The 23,823-nt window shown below is 37.5% G+C and overlaps 1 protein-coding gene across 1 annotated transcript in view; it reads left to right on the forward strand.

Moving 5' to 3' along the window:
- Positions 1-23,823, forward strand: part of LOC114454578 (contactin-associated protein-like 2) — a 375,848-nt gene that overhangs the window by 258,659 nt on the left and 93,366 nt on the right. Inside the window, exons 8-9 of the mRNA XM_028435133.1 lie at positions 3,806-3,949; positions 6,512-6,773. Of these exons, the coding sequence (XP_028290934.1) occupies positions 3,806-3,949; positions 6,512-6,773 (406 nt within the window). The remainder of the gene's footprint in view (positions 1-3,805; positions 3,950-6,511; positions 6,774-23,823) is intronic.

Below are 23,823 nucleotides of genomic sequence, written 5' to 3' on the forward strand. Positions count from 1 at the left end.
ATTATGCAAAGCTCTACATTGCATTTGTAACAGCCTGTAATTCCCTGAGAGCCTGTTTCTCTTCCAATCAGCCACTTTGAAAAATAATGTTTTTACCCGTTTTGACCATTTCTTAATGCAACCATAATCCAATCTTAGCGGCGTAGCTGCCAGAGCAGACCTTTCCCAAGTCTTAAATTACCTTTCAAGCCTTAGATGTTTCCCATAAATGCTGTCATCTTTTGACAAATGGCGTTAAGCTGCCTCTGCTCTCCCTCTACACTTTTCTTTTTCTATCAGCGTGAGCAGTGTGGCATTACACGACTCACTACGCTAAGCATCCTCACGTGAAACGTACACCTTGATCAGATATTTAATGCATCTTGTACAGTAAAGCAGAGGTCACAACTTTGAAATTAAAAACATAGGCTTTTCTGCAGTATGTAAGCTTTGTTAGAAAGCAAAGACTTTAGTTAATATTAGCTAATAATGTTTTTTTTTTTTTTTCAAAAAGTAGTCATCAGGGCTATTTTAGGCTAATTTTGGTCAACTAGACATTAAGGTTTTAGTCGATTTTTTTTTTTTTTTTTTTTTGATTTTTTTGCTCTTATTTTGAAGTTAACTGGAAATTCCAAAAATCTCAGAGTTTTCAGAATGAAATGTGTTTCCAGAAGTTTTCTGGATCAAATGAGGACATGTTGATATTCTACTTGGTCACTTTCTCACTTAAAATATTTTCAGAACTTTCAAAGTAAAGGTAGAGAATCAACAGAGATATTTAGCCTCAGTGTGATTCAGGTTTATGTCCTTGTAGGTTCCAAATGCATCATGGGAAACTTGGAAGTATACTTTAGTGGGAACACTCATTATCCAAATCATAGTTATAGTCTAAAGTAGACAGTATATACTTATTGAGTTTATGGTGCATAGTATGTACAGTATGTTCGAACACAACCATACTCTCATTATTGTCACTTTTAAAAATATAGTCGATAAAAACTATGACGGAAATCGTTAGTAAACAGAATTAACATTGAATACAGGAAACTGATAATTAGTTATGGGCATTTGATGCTTGTGTTTCCATTGTTGTGTCAGAGCTGGTCAACAGATGTAATGCTAGTTCACGCCTGTATGTGTGCACACTTTTTTTTGTGCAACACAATTAAACTGAAGCTGTTGCATTAAGGGATTTTCAGGGAAATCTATATAACAGTGTATGAGAATGTTGTAGTATTGCATGCATTAGCATCTCACCAGAATGCTATAAATGCTTATTGTCAAAGGGTACCACTGTACATCATGTATTCAGCACATGTCAGGAAGTGTCTGTGCACACCCACATTACTGCCCTCTGGCTCCTATTTAGGCCTGTGGACTAAATCTCTGGCTGCATTTGTCTCCACCCTTGGTGGTAATTACTAAAGCTACTGGAGCGTCACCACAGACACGTCCACGTAGCTCATGCACTCCCACCATCATCTGATAGTTGTACACCACACTTCATCATCTCTGCTTCCTTCAGGGCACAGACTCACCTCTGAGAGCAACATAGTAAACATGTGTTCTGTTGTAGAAACACATTTTTATCATTCTTATTTCTTTCAGCATCACCTTGCTATCTGTTTAATTCAGTAACCGGAATTACATCATTATGTACAGTATGATCAGAAGGATCATATTTGAAGCAGATTTTTTAAACAAGTTAGTTATTTCTCAAATAAAGGAAAACCATTAATTATTGCCTTTGTTTGGCATTAGTTTAGTGATGATCATTTTGTTTAAAGTGGGTCAGAAAATGGATGGATAAGTTGGCAAAATATGTCAATATAATAACGTTGTCCCCTTTTCAAAATAAAAGCATCTCCTTTTTAACCTTGCCTGCAAGATGGACTTACCTGGTGTTTACAAACACCAGGAGAATCCATCTTGTGCTGTTCCCGCCCTTGCCTTTTGGTTCGAACCAATCATGAGGCAGTGTTGTGGTTTAGGGCGGGATATCCGGGTGTGACGAAGGCAGAAGCGCCGAAGCAAAATTGGGGCATTCACAGTTGCGGGGAGAGGAACTAGCTGGGCTACTGCTATTAGCATAGCTCTGAATCAAAATAGTGCCCTGAACTCACATACTCGTGTTGCAAATATGGCAAAAATCACTCAACATAATAACCGCAGCATTACTATCCCAAAATAATGTTTTCACCAGCTGAGCCTTGTTGTTGTTGTAGCAGAGTCTTTGCGGCGCATGCCGATGATGACATCATTTGTTACCGTGTGATTGGTGTTACGGCAAATTTGCGGTTGACCTCATTTGGAGAGGCGAGGCATTGATGATTTTATAAAAAAGGTTTATTATAAAATTAAATAAAAAAGGAGTAAAAAAGAAGCTTCCATCCTGAAAGAATGAAAGGCAAAAGGCTCGTGGCAGAGCAAAAAGGCAAGACCCACTCTAACTAACAGTTTCACAGCTTAAGCTTTTATACAGATAACAGAACAAGTTCCACCCTGAGGTGAGGAGAAGGAGGGAGTCAGATGCCCAACAGTGGAAACATTTGAGGATGATGAAGACGTGTATATTATGAGGAAGATTGGGCGCCACTCTTATCTATCCTTGATACTGTGTGTGTTCGTGTGTATGGCCTTCAGCAGAGACTCTGTGTTGCACTGAGTACAATACGATCTGTACTGTTTAATCTAACATGACTCAGCTGTTCAAAAGTGCGAAGAGTAATACAGTCATGTATTAAAACATGACAAATTATACACATGAACACACATTTGACGATATTATGATGAATATAAAAATTGCCATAACATTGGCTAAAACAAATCATGGTGGACAGGGGCTTCACCTAATCAGCTTCAAGCATTCGGTTCATGTCCCTCCCTGGTTCCGAAATGATTTGCTAGACACAGATCCAGATCGATGTGGAGAACTCGGGTTAGAGGGAGGGGCTACACATCAATCTGGCTCGTTCCAGGTTATCTCCTCTTGTCTTTCATTATTTATTTTTTTTTTTGTTATTTTTTACTCTTCTGTAAATAGGGCTCTTGTTTTGACGTTAACTGGAAGTTTTGTCAGTACAGTGCAATGGAGGGTCTCTGAAAATCTCCGAAATGTCATCATTAAATATATTTTCCGCAAGTTTTATTGATCAAATGAGCACATGTTGATATTCTACTTTGTCACTTTCTCACTTAAAATGTTTCCAGAACTTTCAAAGATGGAGAATCAACAGAGGTATTAAGATTCAGTGTGCTGAGAAAAAATGGGTTAAAAGTGACCAACATTGGTGGAAAAGGTGGTGAAATGGGATTTTAAAAATCACAGAAATTGGTTAAAAGTTGCAAATTAGAGTGGGCAAGAACTGAAAGAAAAACAATTTGTTTAAACTGGTAAATAGTGAGCATGACAAATCATGTGTGGTTAAATTGGCCAAATAGGCATGAAAAGAGGTTAAAAGTGACAATAATGGGTCAACATATGTGACATTGGGTGGAAAAAGTGGTGCAAAGGGTTTATTGGGTGCAAAAATATCTTAAAAGCAGAAAATGTGAAGAAAAGGAATTGAAATTTGATGGAGAAGTGGCAGAAATGGGAATAATGTAGCAAAAACGCATTAAAAAGAGCAAAAAATATGGCAAAAAAAGTGAATATAAGTTTAGTGTAGTTGCAGAAAAAGGTAAAAATGCACTCAAACTTCAAAATGTATTCTTAGTTTCTTGAAGGCATCTGGCGACCCCCTCCCTGTGTCTAGCAAACCCAAGGTTGAGAACCCCTATAATTAGCTACTCATATCTTTACACATTTGTGTTCTCTATCCCATAGCTGAGTTTTGGGGGCATGCCCTACAGTGGAAAACCAGGAGGGGGAGGGAAGAAGAACTTTAAAGGCTGCATGGAAAGCATCAACTACAACGGGGACAACATCACAGACTTGGCACGCCGGAAGAAGTTGGACACGTCTACCTTTGTGAGTATTACATACCTTTATTGTTTCATATTTACCAAACGGCTAAAAGCGGCTTGTTAGCGTGAGCATCATCCATACTGTCGCAGTGTTTGACTTAGGTGTAGGGATGTAACGATTCACTCAACTCCCGATACGATTCGATTCACGATACTGGGTTCACGATACGATTCCCTCATGATTTATTTTACAAAATGGGACTGTAGACAATAGAAAATACTGTATTATTTTCCTTTTATTTTTCATTGTCAAAAGAATTCCTTGATAAACTATTCAAAACAATGCAATTTAACTAAAAATAAATCTTGAATGAAATAAATAAAGGAATAATACAAATGAAAATGAAGCCTATTAATTTTAATTCTGGTTCTATAATAAACAATGCAAAACTGCATAATAGTTCTTTTTCTTTTAAAAGTGCAACTGAAAATGTATTTTGTGCCTTAACAATTGGACTTTAAAAAAAAAAAAAACCGTGATTGCACTAATTTGTCATATTTGTTTGGACCAGCAGAGGGCGCTGGTAACACAGTGGTCGGTTGGCATGCAGATAACTTTCAGTGAAGAAGAGAAGCTATGCTAGCAGACAGAGCTAAGAGAAAAACGTGACTTTTACAGATATTCAAGTAATATTACAGATATTCTTTCGGTGCTAAAAGGGTAATGAATCATTTATTAACATATTTAAGAGTAGAAGACAGCCAGAAAGAAAGTATTAGCAGACTCCGCCCGCCGCCTACCCTTGTGGATAGCGCCCTCTGCTGGTTTAAAAAAAAAGGTACTGCGATTCAATATTCAGAAAATCGATATCAACCGTGATACCTATGAATCGATTTTTAACTGCCTTACGATTAATCGTTACATCCCTACTTAGGTGTGTAAGAGATTTATAATTGATAAGTGATTACAGAATCTCTCCTGGTCACACTGCCCTAAGCAGGCCAGATACCATCGTACACTGATAACAGTTGCCAAGATCTCTTCTCAGAGACTGTCATTGTTATGCTTAGCGCTATCAGCAGCATACAAACCCCTGAGAACACAGAACAACTACAGATTCATTGGGACACCAGATAAAGCCGACCTATCACTGTGTGTTTTTGTGCTTCCCTGTTGTTATTGTGGCTGTCATTTCACCACACTAACAGTGGGACCATTGGTTTATTAGCTTATGTGCTCAGCATAAGAAGCCTATTAAATGCCTTGTTTATTTTTCATCAAACAAAGCACAGTGGAAGTTACTCTAACACATTAAGGGTCTCACCATCCTCAGAATGAGTCACTGAGCTGTTAGCGGTAGACTCCTCTTCCTTATTCCTCCAACCTCCAGTGAGTCGTCTTCCATCTATCTCTGGTGAACTGATTGATCGGAGGCACTAATCAAGTTCATTAAAACTGTGCCTATTATTCTCTCCCATGTCTCACTAAAGCCATTTTTTTAATCAAATGAAACCCACTCTTGGTTTTTGGAAAGACCCGCAAATGCAATCAGGAAGCTTGTAGTGTTGCTAATACAGCTCAATGTTGTGCGTTTGATAATGATTTGATTTGGAGTACGAGGTGGGAGAATCTCAATGGTAATTAGGTGCTTCGTTTGTTTTCCCAGCTCGCGAAGATCTCAGTGGTTTTAAAGAGAGCATTACCACGAAATATTAGTAATTTTTTACAAGTATTACTCGGATTTGAATCTTTTATTTTTGCCATTGGGAATCTAAAAATGTGATTAAAGAATATCGGACTTATTTACTGCTCAATGATGTATGATCCAGAGGTGAAAGTAATTGATTACCAGTACTCAGACTACTGTAGTTGAGTTGCTTTTATGGGTATATGTTTTAGTATTTTTATAAATCAGTAATTTTACTTGTACTAACGTAAGTTTTAAAAGACGTAAAGTAATTTGTTTCACAAGAAACCCAAACGTTTCTGAGTAAATTCTTTTTTTTTCTTTTAAAATGGATCAACGGACATTATGAAACTAAACTAAAACATGAAATAACCTGACAATTAAATGCATCACATCATAGGCGACCAATCAGAATAAACTTAATGCACCGAGCATTTATTAGTTATTATTATTTGACATGTTATATATTTATTTATTAGTATTAGTATTTATTATTATTTTTATATTTGTTATTATTATTTATCAGTTATTTCAGCCTGAAAAAAAACACTGCGCCAAAACAGCATTGAATAAAGGTTATTTTCTCTGTTTGAGTTCATAAATGTATCTATACTATATTTTTTTTTTTTATTTTGAATTGAAAATTAAAAATAATTCTACATTTTGAAATTTTATACAGATGATTTTGTGGAAAATAAAATAAAGTTCCAATTGTGGTAGGTTTGGTCTCTTTCTTTTTAACTTTAACTAGTAACTTTTACTTTGAGTACTATTTATATTGAGCTACTTTTTACTTGTACTTGAGTATTTTATGTATGACTTACTTGTAAGTAGCAGTACTTCTACTTGAGCAGGATTTATCAGTATCTTTACACCTCTGGTCTGATCTATTTTTCCCATTTTTTTTCCTCTTTTCTTGAATTCTTGTGACTCATCAGAGGAACCTGTCCTTCTCTTGTGTGGAGACTCACACCTTCCCGGTTTTCTTCAACGCCACCAGCTTCCTTCAGCTGCCGGGCCGAGCCAACCATAACACCCTGTCCGTGGGCTTCCACTTCCGTACGTGGAACCCTTACGGACTTCTCCTGTTCAGTAACCTAGACGACGGCACGCTGGAGGTTTCGCTGAAGGACGGAAAGATCGCCGTTCACATCAATGTGACCAACGCTGCCAGGAACTACCGAGCTGACCTCACATCGGGTGAGTGTTTTATTCTGTACCCGAAACCTCACACCTGTAAAGACATCAGTGTTTTAAGGAACAAACATCAAAATAAATAAATCAAAGAATAATTTACGTGGGCTACACCAATTACAATTCAATCTAAAATACCTTGCAACAGCTTATAGGACAAAAGCTCATAAAAGTCAAACATTCTACAAATAATAAAGTGCAGCAAATGTAACATTTTCTAAAGTCAACGGGTAATGACTGAATGAACATGGAACAGGTTAGTTGTTCTAACACTTGTAGAAAAGTTGTAATCATGTCCAATAACATGAACTCCATCATTTTCCTCGTAGTAGCTTTGACCTTTTCACTGCTCATAAGAGCCAACAGCGTGCCAGTTTGCTCCCGCTAGCTTTAGCGTTAGCATTAGCTTGATTTCTAACTTCAAATGCTGCATACTCGGCGGTGTGGTGATTTCTTAAATGGTGAATGATGTTACGCTTTGTTTGCAGCCCCAACACGACTTATTTCCGAGTTATACAAATTACAAATTGTGATACTTTGCTCTCTTTTTTATTTGTGTAATACTGCTGAACTGTCGACATACCAGGTTGACTGTGCTCCGGATGACTGTTGTTGGAAATCCGTGTAGCAGACGCATTCGCATAACTTTTAAGACCTTTGCAGAGGTATTTAAGATAGGCAGAAAAGATCAGTTTCATATGCAAGTTTCGACCGATCACTGATTGATCGGTGCATCCTTAGAATTTACTCATAAAGGTTGAAAATGCTGCTTTACATTTAGTTATTGGTGGTGTTGTAGTACTTGAGACCAATCTTGGCCTCAAGACCGGTCTCGAGACAACATTTTAAAGGTTATGGTCTTGTACTCGGAAGCTTTTTTAATCGGTCTTGTTTTGGTCTTGGACTGCCCAGACTCGGGATGTTCAAGACCAGCACTAATTCCTGCTATTTTTAAACTTTTTTAAAACAATGAGATAACAAGGAGAAGAACTGGATAAAACGATAAATATCATGCATTTTTTAACTGTTGAACCCTTTCATGAATTATTTTTTTTATGTTCTTGGTCTTGGTCTCTGCTTGTCTCGGTCTTGGCTTCCAAACGTCTTGGTCTTGACTTGGTCTTGGCTTCCAAACGTCTTGGTCTTGACTTGGTCTCGGTGCGTTCTGATTTCGATGCATTGTGGTCTCGGGCACGTCTTGGTCTCGGGTAGTGTGGTCTTGAGCACAACACTAGGTATTGACTCCACCATAAACAATGGGTTCGTATACAAATGGTCAACTCATTTGGCTTGAGCTTTGTAGAAATTTTGAGCATTACATTGTGGGATTTGGAGTCCTGTAGAAGAATGCAATGTCTTGTTTTTCTTCGTCAGTCAAAGTTATTTGCTTGATGTCGATTTTGTTCTGCTTTGTTTATCGATTTACCCCGTTTCAGTATATGACTTCACTCTGATTTTGGTCTTATTTGGGTGTTTCAGTGAAAAACTGTTTGGTTTTTTGATCTAGATATATTTGTGATTTATTCTTTCCTCTTTGTCCTGCCTTTGACCAACTCTTTCATTCTGTCCACTGCTGCTTTAATGGTCCATTATGCCATGGGGTTGGAATCCCTACATCGTTGCCCTCTGGGCTACTTGGGCTCGAGGCTTGTGATTACATCAACTTTACTTGTACACGTCCACACTCCAACACTTGAAGATGCAAACTAGATGCTTCTTCCTATCGAGTCCGTTATTAGTATCTGTGAGAGAGAAAGCCTTTCCGTCTCCTAGCTTCAAAGACTCAGTGGGAGTTCAGTCGACTTGTAATGAAATAGTCAGGCCGTCCTAATAGCAAACAAACCGAGGCGAGTTGTAGGGATGCACACACACTGAGGAGCAGATTGTAGACATGGAAAACACGGGCATCTCGCTCAGGAAGGCAATGGTGTATTTTTCTTCTCTGTGGGAATAAGGAATAATTTGCATCTCAAGCTGTCTGGTGACAACACCTTTTTACACATAACCATGAGTTTGATGGAATGGACGAAAATAATTTTAAAAAAATGATGCGCACCATATACATTTACATCCTTTAACTTCTAAAATCTTCAAAACGATGAAGAAGCCAGTATTTGTATAGCTACAATTATCTATGCGTGTGGCAGCAGTCATTTTAATGGCTTTAAAATGGTTTCATTCACATGCAAATAAGACATCAGAAATGTCTTATATTCAGATGTATAAGTGAATAAGAATTAAGGATGTTTACACGTCAACTGGCAAAACGCAAGTTGTTTTTGTAGTAAAACTAACTGGAAAAGTGTATTTGAAGTGAATATAAGTGCAACATGTCGCATATATATCTATTAATTAGGTTGGTCCATCAAAGCATGGAAACAAAAGTTTCAGATAACCTTGATTTGAACCCTTAAGTAGGTTTTGGCATCCAGAAGATGATTATTTGGAAGAGATGTTTTAGAGGTTGCAAAAGTTGCTCAAAGTTTGATGGAAATAGACATTTTTATGCAAGTTTCAGTTAGTTTTTGCAAAACAAAACCACAAATTTTCCAATATGCCTTCTTTGTTTGGCTTGCTATGTTATAGTACAGAGCAATTTTCAAGTGTCTTGTGCAATCTCTAAATCTAAATTAATTTACATAAATAATGGACCCAAATAATTTGTCAAGATATGGAAAAATCTTTCTAATCTAGAGAAACAAAAATTAAAAAAAACACACAAAAATTGGACCACCCTAATATACAATATGTGTAATATAAAAACAGGTAAAACAGAAGTATTTTGAAACTATCAATTTTCAGTAAATGCACAATATGCAATATTTTTAAATAAAATAAGCTTTGTCTTTGTTGAAGGTTTTAGAAAAACCTTGTTTAATCGATAAAGAAACACAATGTGAGTCGACAAAGAAAATATGGGTTGGCATCTGGCATAAAATCTGTATTTTCTGATTCAGTGGAAAAAGAAAGAACATCAGTAAAAGGCGTGAGTGAGTGGTTCAATGTTAAAAGCTGAGTGAAACAGATTAGATAGTATAGAAAGATTGAGTATGTGGGAAATACCCGGATGTATATGGGGAAATTTTTTAAGTATGCACGGTGGGCACACAAATCATGCTCAACCGCCCCATGATACATTGCGAGCGGAACGTAAAACCATCCTGGGACTGGCTTTGAAGCGAAAAAATGTAAACATCCACTTTTCAAAATAAAAGCATCTCTTCTTGTCTTCAATTGTTTTTTTTTAACTCTTGTAAATAGGGCTCTTGTTTTGAAGTTTACCTCACGTTTTGTCAGTCGCACAATGGAGGGTCTCTGCAAATCTTCAAAATATCGGAAAGAAATGTTTATTTGAGTTTCATGGATGAAATGAGCACATGTTGATATTCTACTTAATCACTTTCTCACTTAAAATGTTTTGAGAACTTTCAAAGGCAGAGAATCAACAGAGATATTTAGCCTCAGTGTGATTCAGGTTTTTTTGTTGTTCCAAAGGCATCTTGGGAAACTTGGAAGTATACTTCAGTGGGAACGTTCATCATCCTAACCATACTTATAGTATATAGTAGACAGTATATACTCATTGAGTTTTTAATGCATTCTAAAATAGTAATGGATGATAGACGAGGCGATGAGTATTGGTGGCGTGCCAGAAATGACAATCTTCAGCTGTTAGCCTTTGCATAAGCTTTGGCCCTTGCTTTATGGGAGGGTTAAATCTGCTTTAAATCAAGTAAATCATGCATTGTCCACAAAATGTCACATTTCGACATACCTAATCAATTTTGCTGAAGATGTGGATTTATCTTTAGAACATGGACTAGGCAAAGCAGCTCACACATGGCAGCTAGCGTAATCTACCCTTAAAATCGCCACATTGTTTTTCTGAAAGCTGTGATGGAGCAAGGTGGCATTTTATATCTTAGGCTGTCAAATATCCTCTTTTATGTTAGATAATTTCTTCTTTTTCTTCCTTTTTTTGGTGCAGATGGGCAGAACTCAGTGTGTGCCTGAAAGACGTTAATATGTGATGTAATGTAAATCTTTGGTTCACTATTAGTCACAGTCACTAGGTTTCAAACAGTGATTTATTTTGCTTTCATTCAGTTGTGGAAAAAAAAAATCTGTGAGTCAAGTTAGATTGAAAACATTTCCTCAATCACCGTGTAGCAAGACCAAAGCATTCTCTGATTGGTTCAAATACAAATCAAACTCCTATTTTCCTCTTTGCCAACCATGAAATTATCTAATTAATTAAAGTTGATGTTCAAAACCTAATTTTATGCTTTCAATAGCATTTTCTCTTTTCTTTTTTTTGTTCGTATTAGAGTGAGCTTTCCTTTCATTGTCCTTTGATTTATTGTTCAACTTTTGAGCACAGGCATTGTTTCTATGGTGACCAGACTTTCTGTCTCCCGAGCTTTTGCACTGACCAAGAAACAAAAAATTGTATAAAAAAAAAAAAAAAGCTTTCAACTTCCTAATGAGGTTTTGTCCAGAAAAACTAAACAAAAAAAATAAGATGCAGACCTCAATGATTAACCCACTGTGATGAAATAGGCTTCAACATCTTCAGAAAACTATTAGGATATGAATGGGCTTGTTGCATCCCACGCTACTCTGCGTGTAATTTGACAGTGACAGCAAGACAGCAAGATAATTAGAAATGGAGTCAGCAATGAGACCAATTTAGAAGCTCTCTATTCACTATATTCAGCTTACTCATCACTCCTACACAATTTGCTGATGTCTTTATGAAGTTGAAGATATTTCCACCATCTAACATTCAATGTTGTCATCGCTGTGTTCTTTGGTCATGTTGAGGTGCTTGGAGACAATCTTAAAGCTGCGGTATGTAAGTTTTCTTTGGCTTCCTTTGGTGAAAAATCATAATCACCTCTAATTAAGTGTTCTAAGAGGAAACGGAAACTTTTGCAGCTTCTCTTGGCTCTGTATTTGAGCTTTAGAAGTCCACGATGCGTGACACGCCTTTTCAGCCAATCAAAGATCTTTTTACAAGTGCTCAACTACCTAACTCCTAGCTCCTTCAACCGCTACGCAAGTTCAGCCCCGCTTCGCACCCCAGCACGACCAACCCAGCCCTTAAAGCCAATCCTTATCCCGAAGTGACAGGTCAACTACTGTCTGCATACACAATCAAAAGACAAGGAAGGCTGATCCGACTGACTGTTCATTTTTGCGACAGTGCTGCGGCGCTTGTGGCCACTAGGGGCCAAAAGTTTAGTAAACAAATCTACATAGGCACAAAATAGTAAATCCAGATTTATATGTATTCATACTGTTTTTTTATTAGTTTCTGTTGCTAAAACTTAACTTTCTTTCTGCCAAAAGCTCCTTTTTTTATGAAATATGGATATGTGTTTTCAAACACTCGTTACTTCTGTGGAAACACCATCAGTTTCTTTTGAGTCACAGAATTACTTTCGGTCACACATGAGGCTACTTGCACAGTCCAAAAACAGTAGGTATATGTCATTAGAATAATGGAAAAGGCCTGAGGTGTAGATTTGAAGGGGAAAAACACACCACAGCCACTGCCGATTACTGTGCCATATTGTTTCATTCCTCCTGAGTGTAAGTGTGTCTGCGTTTCAACCTACATGTGGCCCAACGTGTCATATTCTCTAGCTTTTGTGCGGTTGGCATTTTGCCATCAGTGAAGACGTGCAAAGCTCCTGAAATTACCTCAGAGGACTAAATATCTCAGAGGAGATGGGCTAGAATAAATCCATGAATGCCAGAGGGCTCCATAAATTTATAGCACAGCAAATTCATTTATAGTTACACACAGGATCAATATGTAATAGAAACGGGGGAGAGGCAAGGAGAGAGCTGGGGGGGGGGTTGGGGGGGTCAGAGGGATGGGAGACAATAATAAGAAGTAGTATGAAACTGGAAATCTGAACAGAAAGGTAGCAGAAGAAGAAGCAGGGCCCCCAACTCACCCCATCTCTAATGTATATTGTGTATTTATTAACATGCATTTAACTTAATAACCCTTATTAGTATTAAATAATGTACTGTATGTAAATATAGATACAGTAATTTTTGTTCCATGAAAAATTATTAAATAGAATAATAACTTTAAAATGAAATAACACAAATCTGAGTCACAAATCCAACTAAACTTGAACGTGTGCTGCTATAGAGCAGAGGTTCCCAACCTTTTTTGGGTTGTGACCCAGTTTTGATATCCCAAATGTCCAGTGACCCCAAAGACATTTTTTTTTCTTTCTAGAATTAGTTTTTGATCACGTTTATTATCATTTATGTATTTGAACTAAAATGTTTAAGTATATAATACAGTTATGTGATATTTATTTTGTGTGATGTGTATTTAAAAATATAACTTTAATCCGATAAGTTATTTTTATTTTTTATTTTACCAATTTCTAGACATTTTAGGCAATCCTCCTTTTGCGACCCCACATGGGGTCCCGACCGTAAGGTTGAAAAACACTGCTATAGTAAGTTTTTATTGGTTGTCATGATTCATAGGAAACTTCAGTTAGTGCACACTTTTCACAACTTTATAACATTATTTTTTTATTTCTGTAACTAGTTAACTATGGTAGTGATTATATTCCCTACACTAGTAAGTTACTACATACTTTTGCCATCACTAGTTCACTAGTGCTGCTGCTATTGGCTTATAGAGTTATACTGACTTTAAGGGGTTCCTCTTATGCATTCTCACTTGCTTTTTTTTGGGAAATGCAGTTTGTCTAGTTTATTTTAAGCTCAATTAACAAAAGCTTTTTTTTTGTGTTTGCCACACATGGAAGTTAATTTAAGTTGATTCTAAATATATTTAATAAAGCACAAGATGTAATCTGAACTAGTACAATAATCCTTTCTTATGGAACATTGTTGTTTTATAAACTACTTTTATTTCAGTAACATTTACAATGCATCGGTGTTCACTCTCTCTATCACACACACACACACACACACACACACACACACACACACACACACACACACACACACACACACACACACACGTGTTGTTTTTCTCACTGCTATATTTCCCCAGAGCGTCACCGCTAATGCTGCGGTGGATCATTATCCACCTGCATCTGACAGGTTGCTAACTTTACTATGTTTATGTTTATTGTGTAAAATAAAACAAAACCGACTGAGCTGATATAATAAATAGCGATTTATATCTATTAAAAACTACTATGATTGTCTAAAAAAAGATTTGATAAACGTTCCTCTTTAATGGAAGCTCCATTAAATCAGTTCATAGTGCTTGTTTATGAGTAGTTGCACCATTGCAGGGCTCGACTGTCAGTGCTTGCACTAAAGCATAAAAGCTCATTATTCTTCTTTCTTTTTAAAAAAAAAAACATCATCAAGTCTCTGATTTCATAATTGCAAACCAGAATTAATATCCGGGTTTCCTTCACCGTCTTCTGCTGGAGCTGTGGTGCAGTCTTTGTTATAATTGCTGTCACTTAGCACTCAGCTGCTGTCATTTTGGTTCTCATCACAGAGACATTGAAACAATGAGGACGAAGTAACTTCAGTCTTAATAGGACGGAGTAGTCATGATTTATTCTTAGTGCGTTTACTGTTGGTGAAGGCAGAGGGAATAGGCTTTAAAAGACAGACATCACAAATATACCTTGAGTATCTCAATGAAAGAATTAACAAATAATTGAAACATCACAAAAGCTACTAAAAATATTTTTCTGCCTTTTTTTAAAGGACTATAATCCTTGGTTCCCTCAGACTTTCTATTAGGGAGTTCCACATTTGGGTGGTAGGGGTATGAATCTTTTAGCGCCTCATGATGTGATTGATTATGGGGGCCGCAATCCAATCCAATGAATTAATGATTGATGCATCAAATAAGCATTTCTTTTTTTCCTCCTAATCCGTCCCCCTTTTAAGACCGGTTCCAGAGCTTGATTCATATTGCTGGCAGTAACTCCACCAGGGATGCCCTTTGTCACCGATTCTCTAAATAACTTGTACGGACAGAATTTCTAGGTGCAGTCAGGGCTAGGAGGAGGTCCGGTTTGTTTGGCCTCAGGATTGTGTCACTGCTTTTTGCAGATGATGTGGTTCTATTGGCTCCACTAGGCCGTGATCTTCAACTCTCATTGGATCAGTATGAGAATCAGCACCTCCAAATCCGGGTCCATGGTTCTCAACCAGAAAAAGGTGGAGTGCCTTCTGCGGGTTGGGGATGAGATCAAGTACCAAAGGATTATTCACGATTGAGGGAAGGATGGAGTGAGAGCTCTACAGGCAGATTGGTGCGGCGTCCGCATTGATCCGTCATGTTGAAGAGGGAGGTGAGCCAAACGGCAAAGCTCTCGATTTACCGGTAGATCTTTGTTTCTATCCTCACCTATGGTCATGAGGTTTGGGTCATGACCGAAAGACTATTTATCGGCTGGCCTGGGAACGCTTTGAGATCCCTCAGTTAGAGCTGGAAGAAGTGGCCAGAGAGAGGGAAGTGTAGGCCTCGCTGCTCAGGATGCTGCCCCCACTACCTGACCACAGATGAGCAGTAGAAGATGGATGGATTCCATGACTGATGACTTTGGAAAAACACAGCATTTGCATTTAGACACAGAAGATAAATTAACTTTTTTTTTTAACTTATTTTACTAATTTTCAAACTGTTTGGTTCGAACTGCATGGCAAAGGGTCAGAGTAGCAGCATTGATGCGTGTGGAGACAGGTGTGATGTACTTGTGATTTTGTGTGTTGCAAAGCACTGATGCAGAGCTGTACGGGATATATTGAAGCTTCTGGGTGCTTTTGTTTGAAATGAAGAAAAGCAGTGAGTTGCAGTAGTTCTGTGTGGAGGAAATTAAGGTATGGAAGAGATTTACAGTTTTTGGTCGACTGAGTGATGGTCGCAGGCCTGCAATGTTTTTACGGTGAAAATAGGAGGTGTTGCACAGATGTGTGATGTGGGAGTCAAGTCTGATTTATTAAGAAGTCATGGATGGATGGATGGATGGACAGCAGTGGCAGAAAAGTATGTTAAGGTTTCATTTATTCTGACAACTTTTTCTCAGGAAATTTACTTTGATCTCCGGACATGTTTCTACTGTCAACTGCCAGTTTTCTTCAGAAACATCTGCTGATCGCTCTCTTTTCTTGATTTCCGTGTAATAATTTCAGAGATTTAGTTTTGTCTTCTTTCTAAATATGTTAAGACTTCATTTACTTAGACAGATTTTTTTCAGATACTTTAATTTGATCTCCTGACATATTTCGACTATCAACTGCCAGTCTTCTTTAGAGAAGTCTGCTGATAGCTTTGATTTTTTTCTTGACTCCAGCATAATAATTCCAGCAGCTTATAAAAAGTATGTTAAGGTATCATTTATTCAGACAACTTTTTTCAGGAAATTTACATTGATCTATTGACATGTTTCGACTGTCAACTGCCAGTCTTCTTCAAAGGCGTCTACTGATCACTCTGTTCTCTTGACTTACGCTTAATAATTCCAGAAAGTTAATTTTGTCTTATTTTTTTAAATCATATGTCAAGGTTTCATTTATTCAAATAACTTTTTTTCAGGAAATTTACTTTGATCTCCTGACTGACAGACTTCTTCGGAGGCATCTGCTGATCATTTTGATGTTTTCTTGACTTTTGCGTCATAATTCCCGCAAATTAATTCATTTTTGAATAATATGTTGAGGTTTCATTTATTAAAACTTTTTTCCAGGAAGTTTACTTTGATTTCCTGACATGTTTCGAAGGTCAACTGCCAGTCTTCCTCAGAGGCAGAGCAGCTTTCATCACAGACTCCACAGATGCATTAAATGTTGTTGTAAACAGCGTCTCTTTGTCTCTTCCTGGCCGAGTTGGCACCAAACGCTGCCAATGACTATATTTATAAAAGGTGTTGCGCTGTAACACTCACAGCTGTTCACACCACAAGAATTCATCGTTAGCCGGAAAATGACAAAAAAGCATATTTTATCATAAGCATGATTGTTTGCTGTGTTTACACAGATGGGGTCCTTTTTATACAGACGGTCAGTGGCAAACTAGACCAACAATGTGAATTTAATTAATTTGCTGAATAAATAATGAGCAGTGCCTCAGATGCGTTGTAGCGTATGACCTTGGATGTGATGACTCGCTGTTTCCCGTTGAGTGACAAAGTTTAAAGGGACCAGATTATAATTTTAAAGATGGAATGAGGAAATGTTTGGAGCATTACCTCACAGGAAAGTTCAGTGTAGTTTTTTTTCTCAACTCAGGGTTATTGGGTATGGAACATCGTGAAAAGTTCAGGATAAGACTCCCTCATTCATGAGATGGCTTTCCTCCACTACTTGACGACATTATTACCTTCCACCATGAGGTCATATTTTCACCTGTGTTTTATATCCCCCCACCACAAAGTGTAGAAGGGGGATATAGGTGTCAGCTTCGTTTGTCTGTTGGAGTTAAAGGGGACAGCTTTTCACAGAAACTGTTTAAAATAGGATAACCAAATGTGGTGTGTGGCTTCAGGTTATAAATACCTTGATGGAGTTCGAAAATGAGAAGCGTGCAAATGTTTTTTTCTGGAGTTTTTTTATTCTTGTTCCGTTTTTTGGACTCTGTTTGAGGAATCTTCAAAGGGGACAGCTTTACCTCAGAAAACGTTTAAGATAGGATAACCAAATTTGATATGTTCAGGGTATCAATACCTTGATGGAGTTTGAAAATGAGAAGCGCGCAAATGTCTTTTTAGGAGTTATTGCCCTTGTTCCGTTTTTCTTTACTATGTTTGAGGTATCTTCAAAGGGGACAGCTGTTTAAGATGGTCATTTTATATTCCGATGTGATATTTTCTCATGTATACATCTACGTTCTTAGATTCAGGACATTTAGGAAAAGGTTGTGAGTTATGACAACCAATCTGGCGGGGGATGTTGTTTTTTTAGCAGAATTGCATCAAATATACTTAATGGAATTTGGCAACATTTCTAACCAACAATAGACCTTACCCAATGGAAGATTCCATTAAATCTTGGACGGGATTTGGATCAAAATATTGATTCTGGATCAGTTTAAAAAATGTAAAAAAAAGTCCATATATATTGGCAAATTTTCAAAATTCACAATTCGGATTGTAATTGACAGATCTTTATGAAATTTGATTCAGTTATGTTGGATATGGGGTTGCTCATACATTTGGACCAAGCCTTTGAAGTGTAAATGATTGAGGTTCCATGATTCCATGATTAGGATAATTAATCCTGATAACTGCCAATATCTGGCAAAGAGGAGATTTGGTGGTTGACGTTGGATAATTTTAAAATACTTAGTATTAAAACCTGTTCATGATGATACACACTAGATTTGATGCAGCCAGACTTTGGGTGCTTTATAATTCCTATCGTGTTGAAAATTATAATCAAATTGGTTTTAGAGGTATTCTGGTTTTATGAAAATAAAATAACTCCCAAACTAAAATGTATTGAGGAGTGACATTGTTTAACAAGATCTGATGTGGTCCACTGACACCTAGTGACGTGCTATGCTTATGTTAGCGCAATTATGTTTTTTGTTAAGAAAACATGATTAACTCATTCAGTGCCATTGACGTAATAATACGTCATTTAAAATCCAAACGCTCGGTGCCATTGATGTAATATTACGTCAATTACGTTTTTTCATGAAGATTATTACTAAAACACACCCTGGCGAAGGTCCCTCATTAATATCTAAGCTGTAGTGTGATGTAGTGACCAACTGTGCCCTGAAGGTGGCAGCGGGGCACCTTTAGATGATCGATTAGCCACTGATAAGGAGGAAGAAGCAGGAACGAGGGAGATTATGGCGCTACGGAGTGATATTGTGAAGTATCCAGCAGCTCACAGCACCACATACTAACACAGAACATGTGTGGACCTGAATGGATTATTGATATTGTCGCGATTGTGAGATAAAACTAATCAACTAATCGGGCTAAACGGGTAATTTCTGCGCATCGGGAGGAAGAAGTTACGTTTGTGTGATTGACGGGGGCGAGGAGATACAAAATACAATAAGTAAAACATTCAACTCTGAGCCAGATAGCAAAATAATAATAATGTTGCCATCAAAAGCCGTCTCAGTGTTGTTTTTTGTAGTTTTATAGAAGGAAACAAATGTTGAGGTGTCACTAAAGCAAAAAAAAAAAATTGCTTCAAAGTCACTAAGTTTTTTCAGAAAAAGCAGTTTTTCTCAGCTTTTTGTCACAAACTGGCAATTTGTGTGAAACTTGCCTTTATTCAACTGTGGATTACAGAAGAACGAAACAAGCTAGAAACAAAAGTGTTTTTTGTGGCGAAATTAAAGACTTTAATCTTTCAGAATCTGGTCAAAACTCAGATTGTCATAGCACAAAGTATTCTGTGGGTCTTTAAAAATCAGTCAAAATGCTCAAACTGAAAATGGCTGGCACTGAATGACATTTTTTGGATAGATACCAAATAGACTTTTTCTTACCCCCTTAGTGTGTAATATAAAATAAAAAGTGCTAACATGAGATGATAATTATTTTACATGAATTCACATCTTGTCAATCCCAGTGAGAACATTCCTCACATGCCTTTGAAAACCTGCAAACCACTGACAGGAGACCATAACACTGCCTAATCATGTTCGATCTGATTTATTTTCCTCCCCTTCTTCTTCTCTGCTTCACTTGATAATTTGTGGTGTTTTCCATGTGTGACAGCCAGCCTGTATGCAGAGATATGAGAACATGAGAGAGCCAGAATAGACTCTCAGCTGAAACATGTGCGTATAGGAGCAGTGACCCTGTCTCTCTCTGATAAACTCATCATTCATATACTACTGCAGGTGATGTCAAACAGACACAAGGTTGTGCATTATCTGTTTTTCATTATGTTGAAGAGGTTATAGAGAGGGATGTGATGGAACAGGAAGCACGGTGGTGATTGCGTACATCAAGCCGACGTGCCGCAACCACAGATGCAACTGGCAGTGACAGCGGTTATCAAGGGCACCTTAAAACAACTTGTCGTGCAGATGAATCAAACATCCTGCCTTATTTCCCCACCAACACATTTTGACTCGTGTTTTCCCAAGTGCAACGAGGAAAAAAAAGAAGCTTTGTCATGAATTTTTATGGCAATTGCCTGAGAAAGTGATTTTTCTTATAAGATACCCCCATCGTTGGTGCCAGTGTTAATTCTGACAGCAAAGTTTGATTTAGTTTTTTGAGTGAAATGCAATTTAGTTCTAGTCAGAACGTAGTCATCAGGGCCATATTTAATCTACACTTCTTCCCATTATGAATCACAGCCCTACCATGAATGGTCAATGTAAAGGCGCTCACGAATGGTTTTTGCATCAAAACGAGCTGCTGACCAATGGGATTCTACCATTGTTCATGGCAGAAGTGACGACGAAAAAGGAATTTCAGAAAAATAAAGATTTGATTTATTTGCTGATCACAGTAATGACATAAATAAATAAAAATCAAGTTTTTTACTCCAATAATCGAAGGGTTGGGGTTTTAAATACTTCTCTATCCAAGTCATTGACGTTGTGTCCATGGGCAAGGCACTTTACCCACATTGTCTTGCATGAATGGGTATGAACTGTGCATGTTTGAGGTATCTTCAAAGGGGACAGCTTTTCTTAGAAATTTTTAATTAGATTTAGGACATTTAGGAAAAGGTTGTTGAGTTATAATGAGAACCAAACTGGAGGGGGATGTTGATGACTGTCTTTTTGTTTAGTCATTGTCTTGTTATTGTAAATTTTTGGTCGATTTACAATTTTTGATCAACAAAACAACACAGATTTTTAGCGTGTGTAGCACTGAACATCGTTGCCATAGTGACCCCTCTAATAGCTTTGGTCGCTGATGTGGCAACACGTCGTATTTACATAAACACGCTCAGCTTTCCTGCTGATTGAATTACACACCCTGCTGATGTGAACGTCTGTGTTTTGAAGTGCATCCTGGGAAAAAATGGCTGGGTGGTGGGTGGTGACGACTGACACACACACACACACGCACACGCACGCACATACACATGCTCCAAACGGTACAAATTGCACCGACTCACGTAGCATGTTAAAGAATGTGTATCGACTCACCCGTGCACGAGGACGACGTGCACAGAGGGTGATTTGCACATGACCGCACTTTGAACCTGGCTCCAGTGTCTGCTCTATCGACGTATTACAGCCGTGAAGCAGTGAACCGAAGCCGTTTAAAAAGATAAATAATGGTGGCGGTAGCAGTTGGGCCACGAGAGGACGGAGGTATGAAGACGGACAGAGTTAAATGCAGATGTGCTGGTGGAGAAGTAAAGAGAGATGGAGGAATCAGGGATGGATAGGCAGAGTGAGGCAGATTGGTGTCAGAATGGGGTGATGTATAGAGGTGAGGGCGATAAGAGTGCAGCTCTGCTCCAGTAGCAATGTTCCCTTCACAAACATCACTCATATTTAATGGAGCACGGCTTCAACAGAGCACGGAAAAGAAGAGAAAAACCCAGAATATACGTGTGAGAGAGAATCAGGTTTGGGGTCAATAAAATCCTTCATTTTCAATTACGTTTTTAGCTATCAATGTAAAATTACAAGTCAATTAAAGGTCCAGTATGATGCTATTTCTCACCCATCTCTATTTGTTCCCAAACTTGCCTGTTTTCTGGAGTTTTGGCCTCTGAAAAGTCACTTTCTGAGCTTTCCTAAAAACACAGTTTTTGGGCCTTCATGTGCATGAGTGGGCGTAAACACACACACTACTTCACACTAGTCCACTGTTTTGTCCGACCGCTGCGTCGCATTGGGTCATAAACACGTCAGATCATCCCATAAAGGTGATACAAGGCGGTATAACTGCTACTAAAAGTGAAACTGATTGTGAGCGCTTTTTGGTTTATCTATATACTGGATCATCTATATACTGAACGTAAAGATATTAACTGTAATATTAACCTGCTTTTGCCATCTTTGTTTTACCTGTGAGGTAGTTTGAGAGGGAGGAGCTCACATTATTATGTTATGTATGAAGAGCCAGGATTGTCAGGAGGAGGAGTCTGTGTCCCCTTATGAGTCATAAGGCGAGAAAAATTCAACTCGCCCGTTTAGAGCTGACGTTTTACAAAATGTGGAATATCGAGGGAGGGAGGAAACAGAAGTTCTGAATGAGGCTAAAGGAATGTATATCACTGTAGCAACACCATTATAAAGTGATTTTTTTCATAATACAGTGACCAGCATCTAATTACAATTCAGAAAGTCAATTACAGTTACATTCTCTATTACTAATGTTCAAATACAATCAATCATAATTATTGATGAAACTTAACCTTCCTCTTGTGTTAGCTTCCTGTTAGCATCTCTTACAATAATGGGTCCTAAATCAGCTGTAAAATACACTAAAAACAATATCTATCATCTAATTTATTTCCTGTCTATTGGTTTACATTGTTAGGCTTCCTAATCAATGAAAATATAGGTTTTAATATTTTTGGTGTTGGTGTACACCTCTTGATTAATTTTTTTTTAAATATTAAAATATGGGAAAGCTTGATATGAAATATATCAGTGGTTCAATGTGTCTCAAACATTGGTTCCTTAATACTTAATCTACAAATTCAAAACAATGAGTGGAATTTAAAGTGGAATTCATTTAAACTCTAACTTTTGTGATTACTTCAATAGTCAATGAATAGAGTCCATTTTATAAAATGTAGCTAATTATTGTATCCTATTGTCTGAAGTGTGATAAAATGGTCCTCTACAGCGTACAGTAATGCTGTTTCTATAAATTGTAAGTTGTAGTACTGTTAGTTTGTGGTGAATTTGTCCAAAATATAGCCTAAAAAGGAACTAGAGACATTTCACCATTATTTTTCAAGTAATTGTTAAATCTTTTCAAGTACCACCTACAATATTCTCCTGTAACCCTAGGGATACACGTACCCCTGTTTAGAAACTACTGAAATCTATTTTAATAATGTTAACTACGTATGTGTAGAACGCACATAGAACTGTAACATGGTTCCCCAGTTGAATTTATAATTGAATTGCAATGCAGTTGCGGTTGAAAAGTGAATTATCCTAAACGTAATTACAATTACGACAGCAACAGATTTTTAAAAAAAATTATAATTACATCATTGTAATTAATTATCTATTACCCAATTACAATTATAGTTGACCCCAACCCTGGTGAGAATCTCACTCACACACACACACACACACACCAACGTGAGACGTGGGGCGCTGGGACTTGCACTCACCCAGCGAGCGTGCACGTATGCACTTGGGCACTGAGGCAGAAACAGGGTTCTCTGAGAGTTAATGGAGTTGTAGACACAGGGGCCCAGAGAGTCAAGTCTGCAGTCAGAGGGAGGTAGAGGAGGCAGAAAAACGAGCTGATGTCAAAGTGGCAGGAGGATGATCCACCGAGTTCAGGTTTAGGTTTATAAATCAATATATTAACATAAATACTGCACCATCCAAGTTACCATTATTCCAGAAGGTGCTACTGTAGGCACAATTAGTGAATACGTAGCTGTTATTTGGGAATTAGTAGACTCTGATTTTCTGTTTCATAATTCCCCTAATTCCATTTCAGGATTTACATGAAATTGCAAGATATATGGGAAAAATTTAGTTCTTTCCACAATTTCAATTTAAAAATGTCTGCATTCATGTGATATAAACAATGGAAACATTGCAAGCCCTTAAATATATAGTGGCGTTTCAATAAATTGCTGAATTTGTCCATCTACAAGTGGATTATTTGGTAATTAACACAATAATTTGTTTTCCCCGTCATTTTTACTTTCTCCTGCGTGCTTTAAAGGGCCAGATTTGGCCCCCGGGCCTTGAATTTAACACTGCTTTACACTGTTTCATTTTGTTTGATCTTCTTTCCCTCTTCAAAAGACTTTACTTACTATTAAACTTCTAAAATTATACTAAACAATCTTAATAAGTTGTAGAGTTGATTACTATTATTAAAGGAATCTTCCAATGTTTTTGTAAAACCTTTGAAAATTAAAAGATCTAATGAAGACACAA

The sequence above is a fragment of the Gouania willdenowi genome, chromosome 20, assembly GCF_900634775.1.
Source record: "Gouania willdenowi chromosome 20, fGouWil2.1, whole genome shotgun sequence".
NCBI lineage: Eukaryota > Metazoa > Chordata > Actinopteri > Blenniiformes > Gobiesocidae > Gouania > Gouania willdenowi.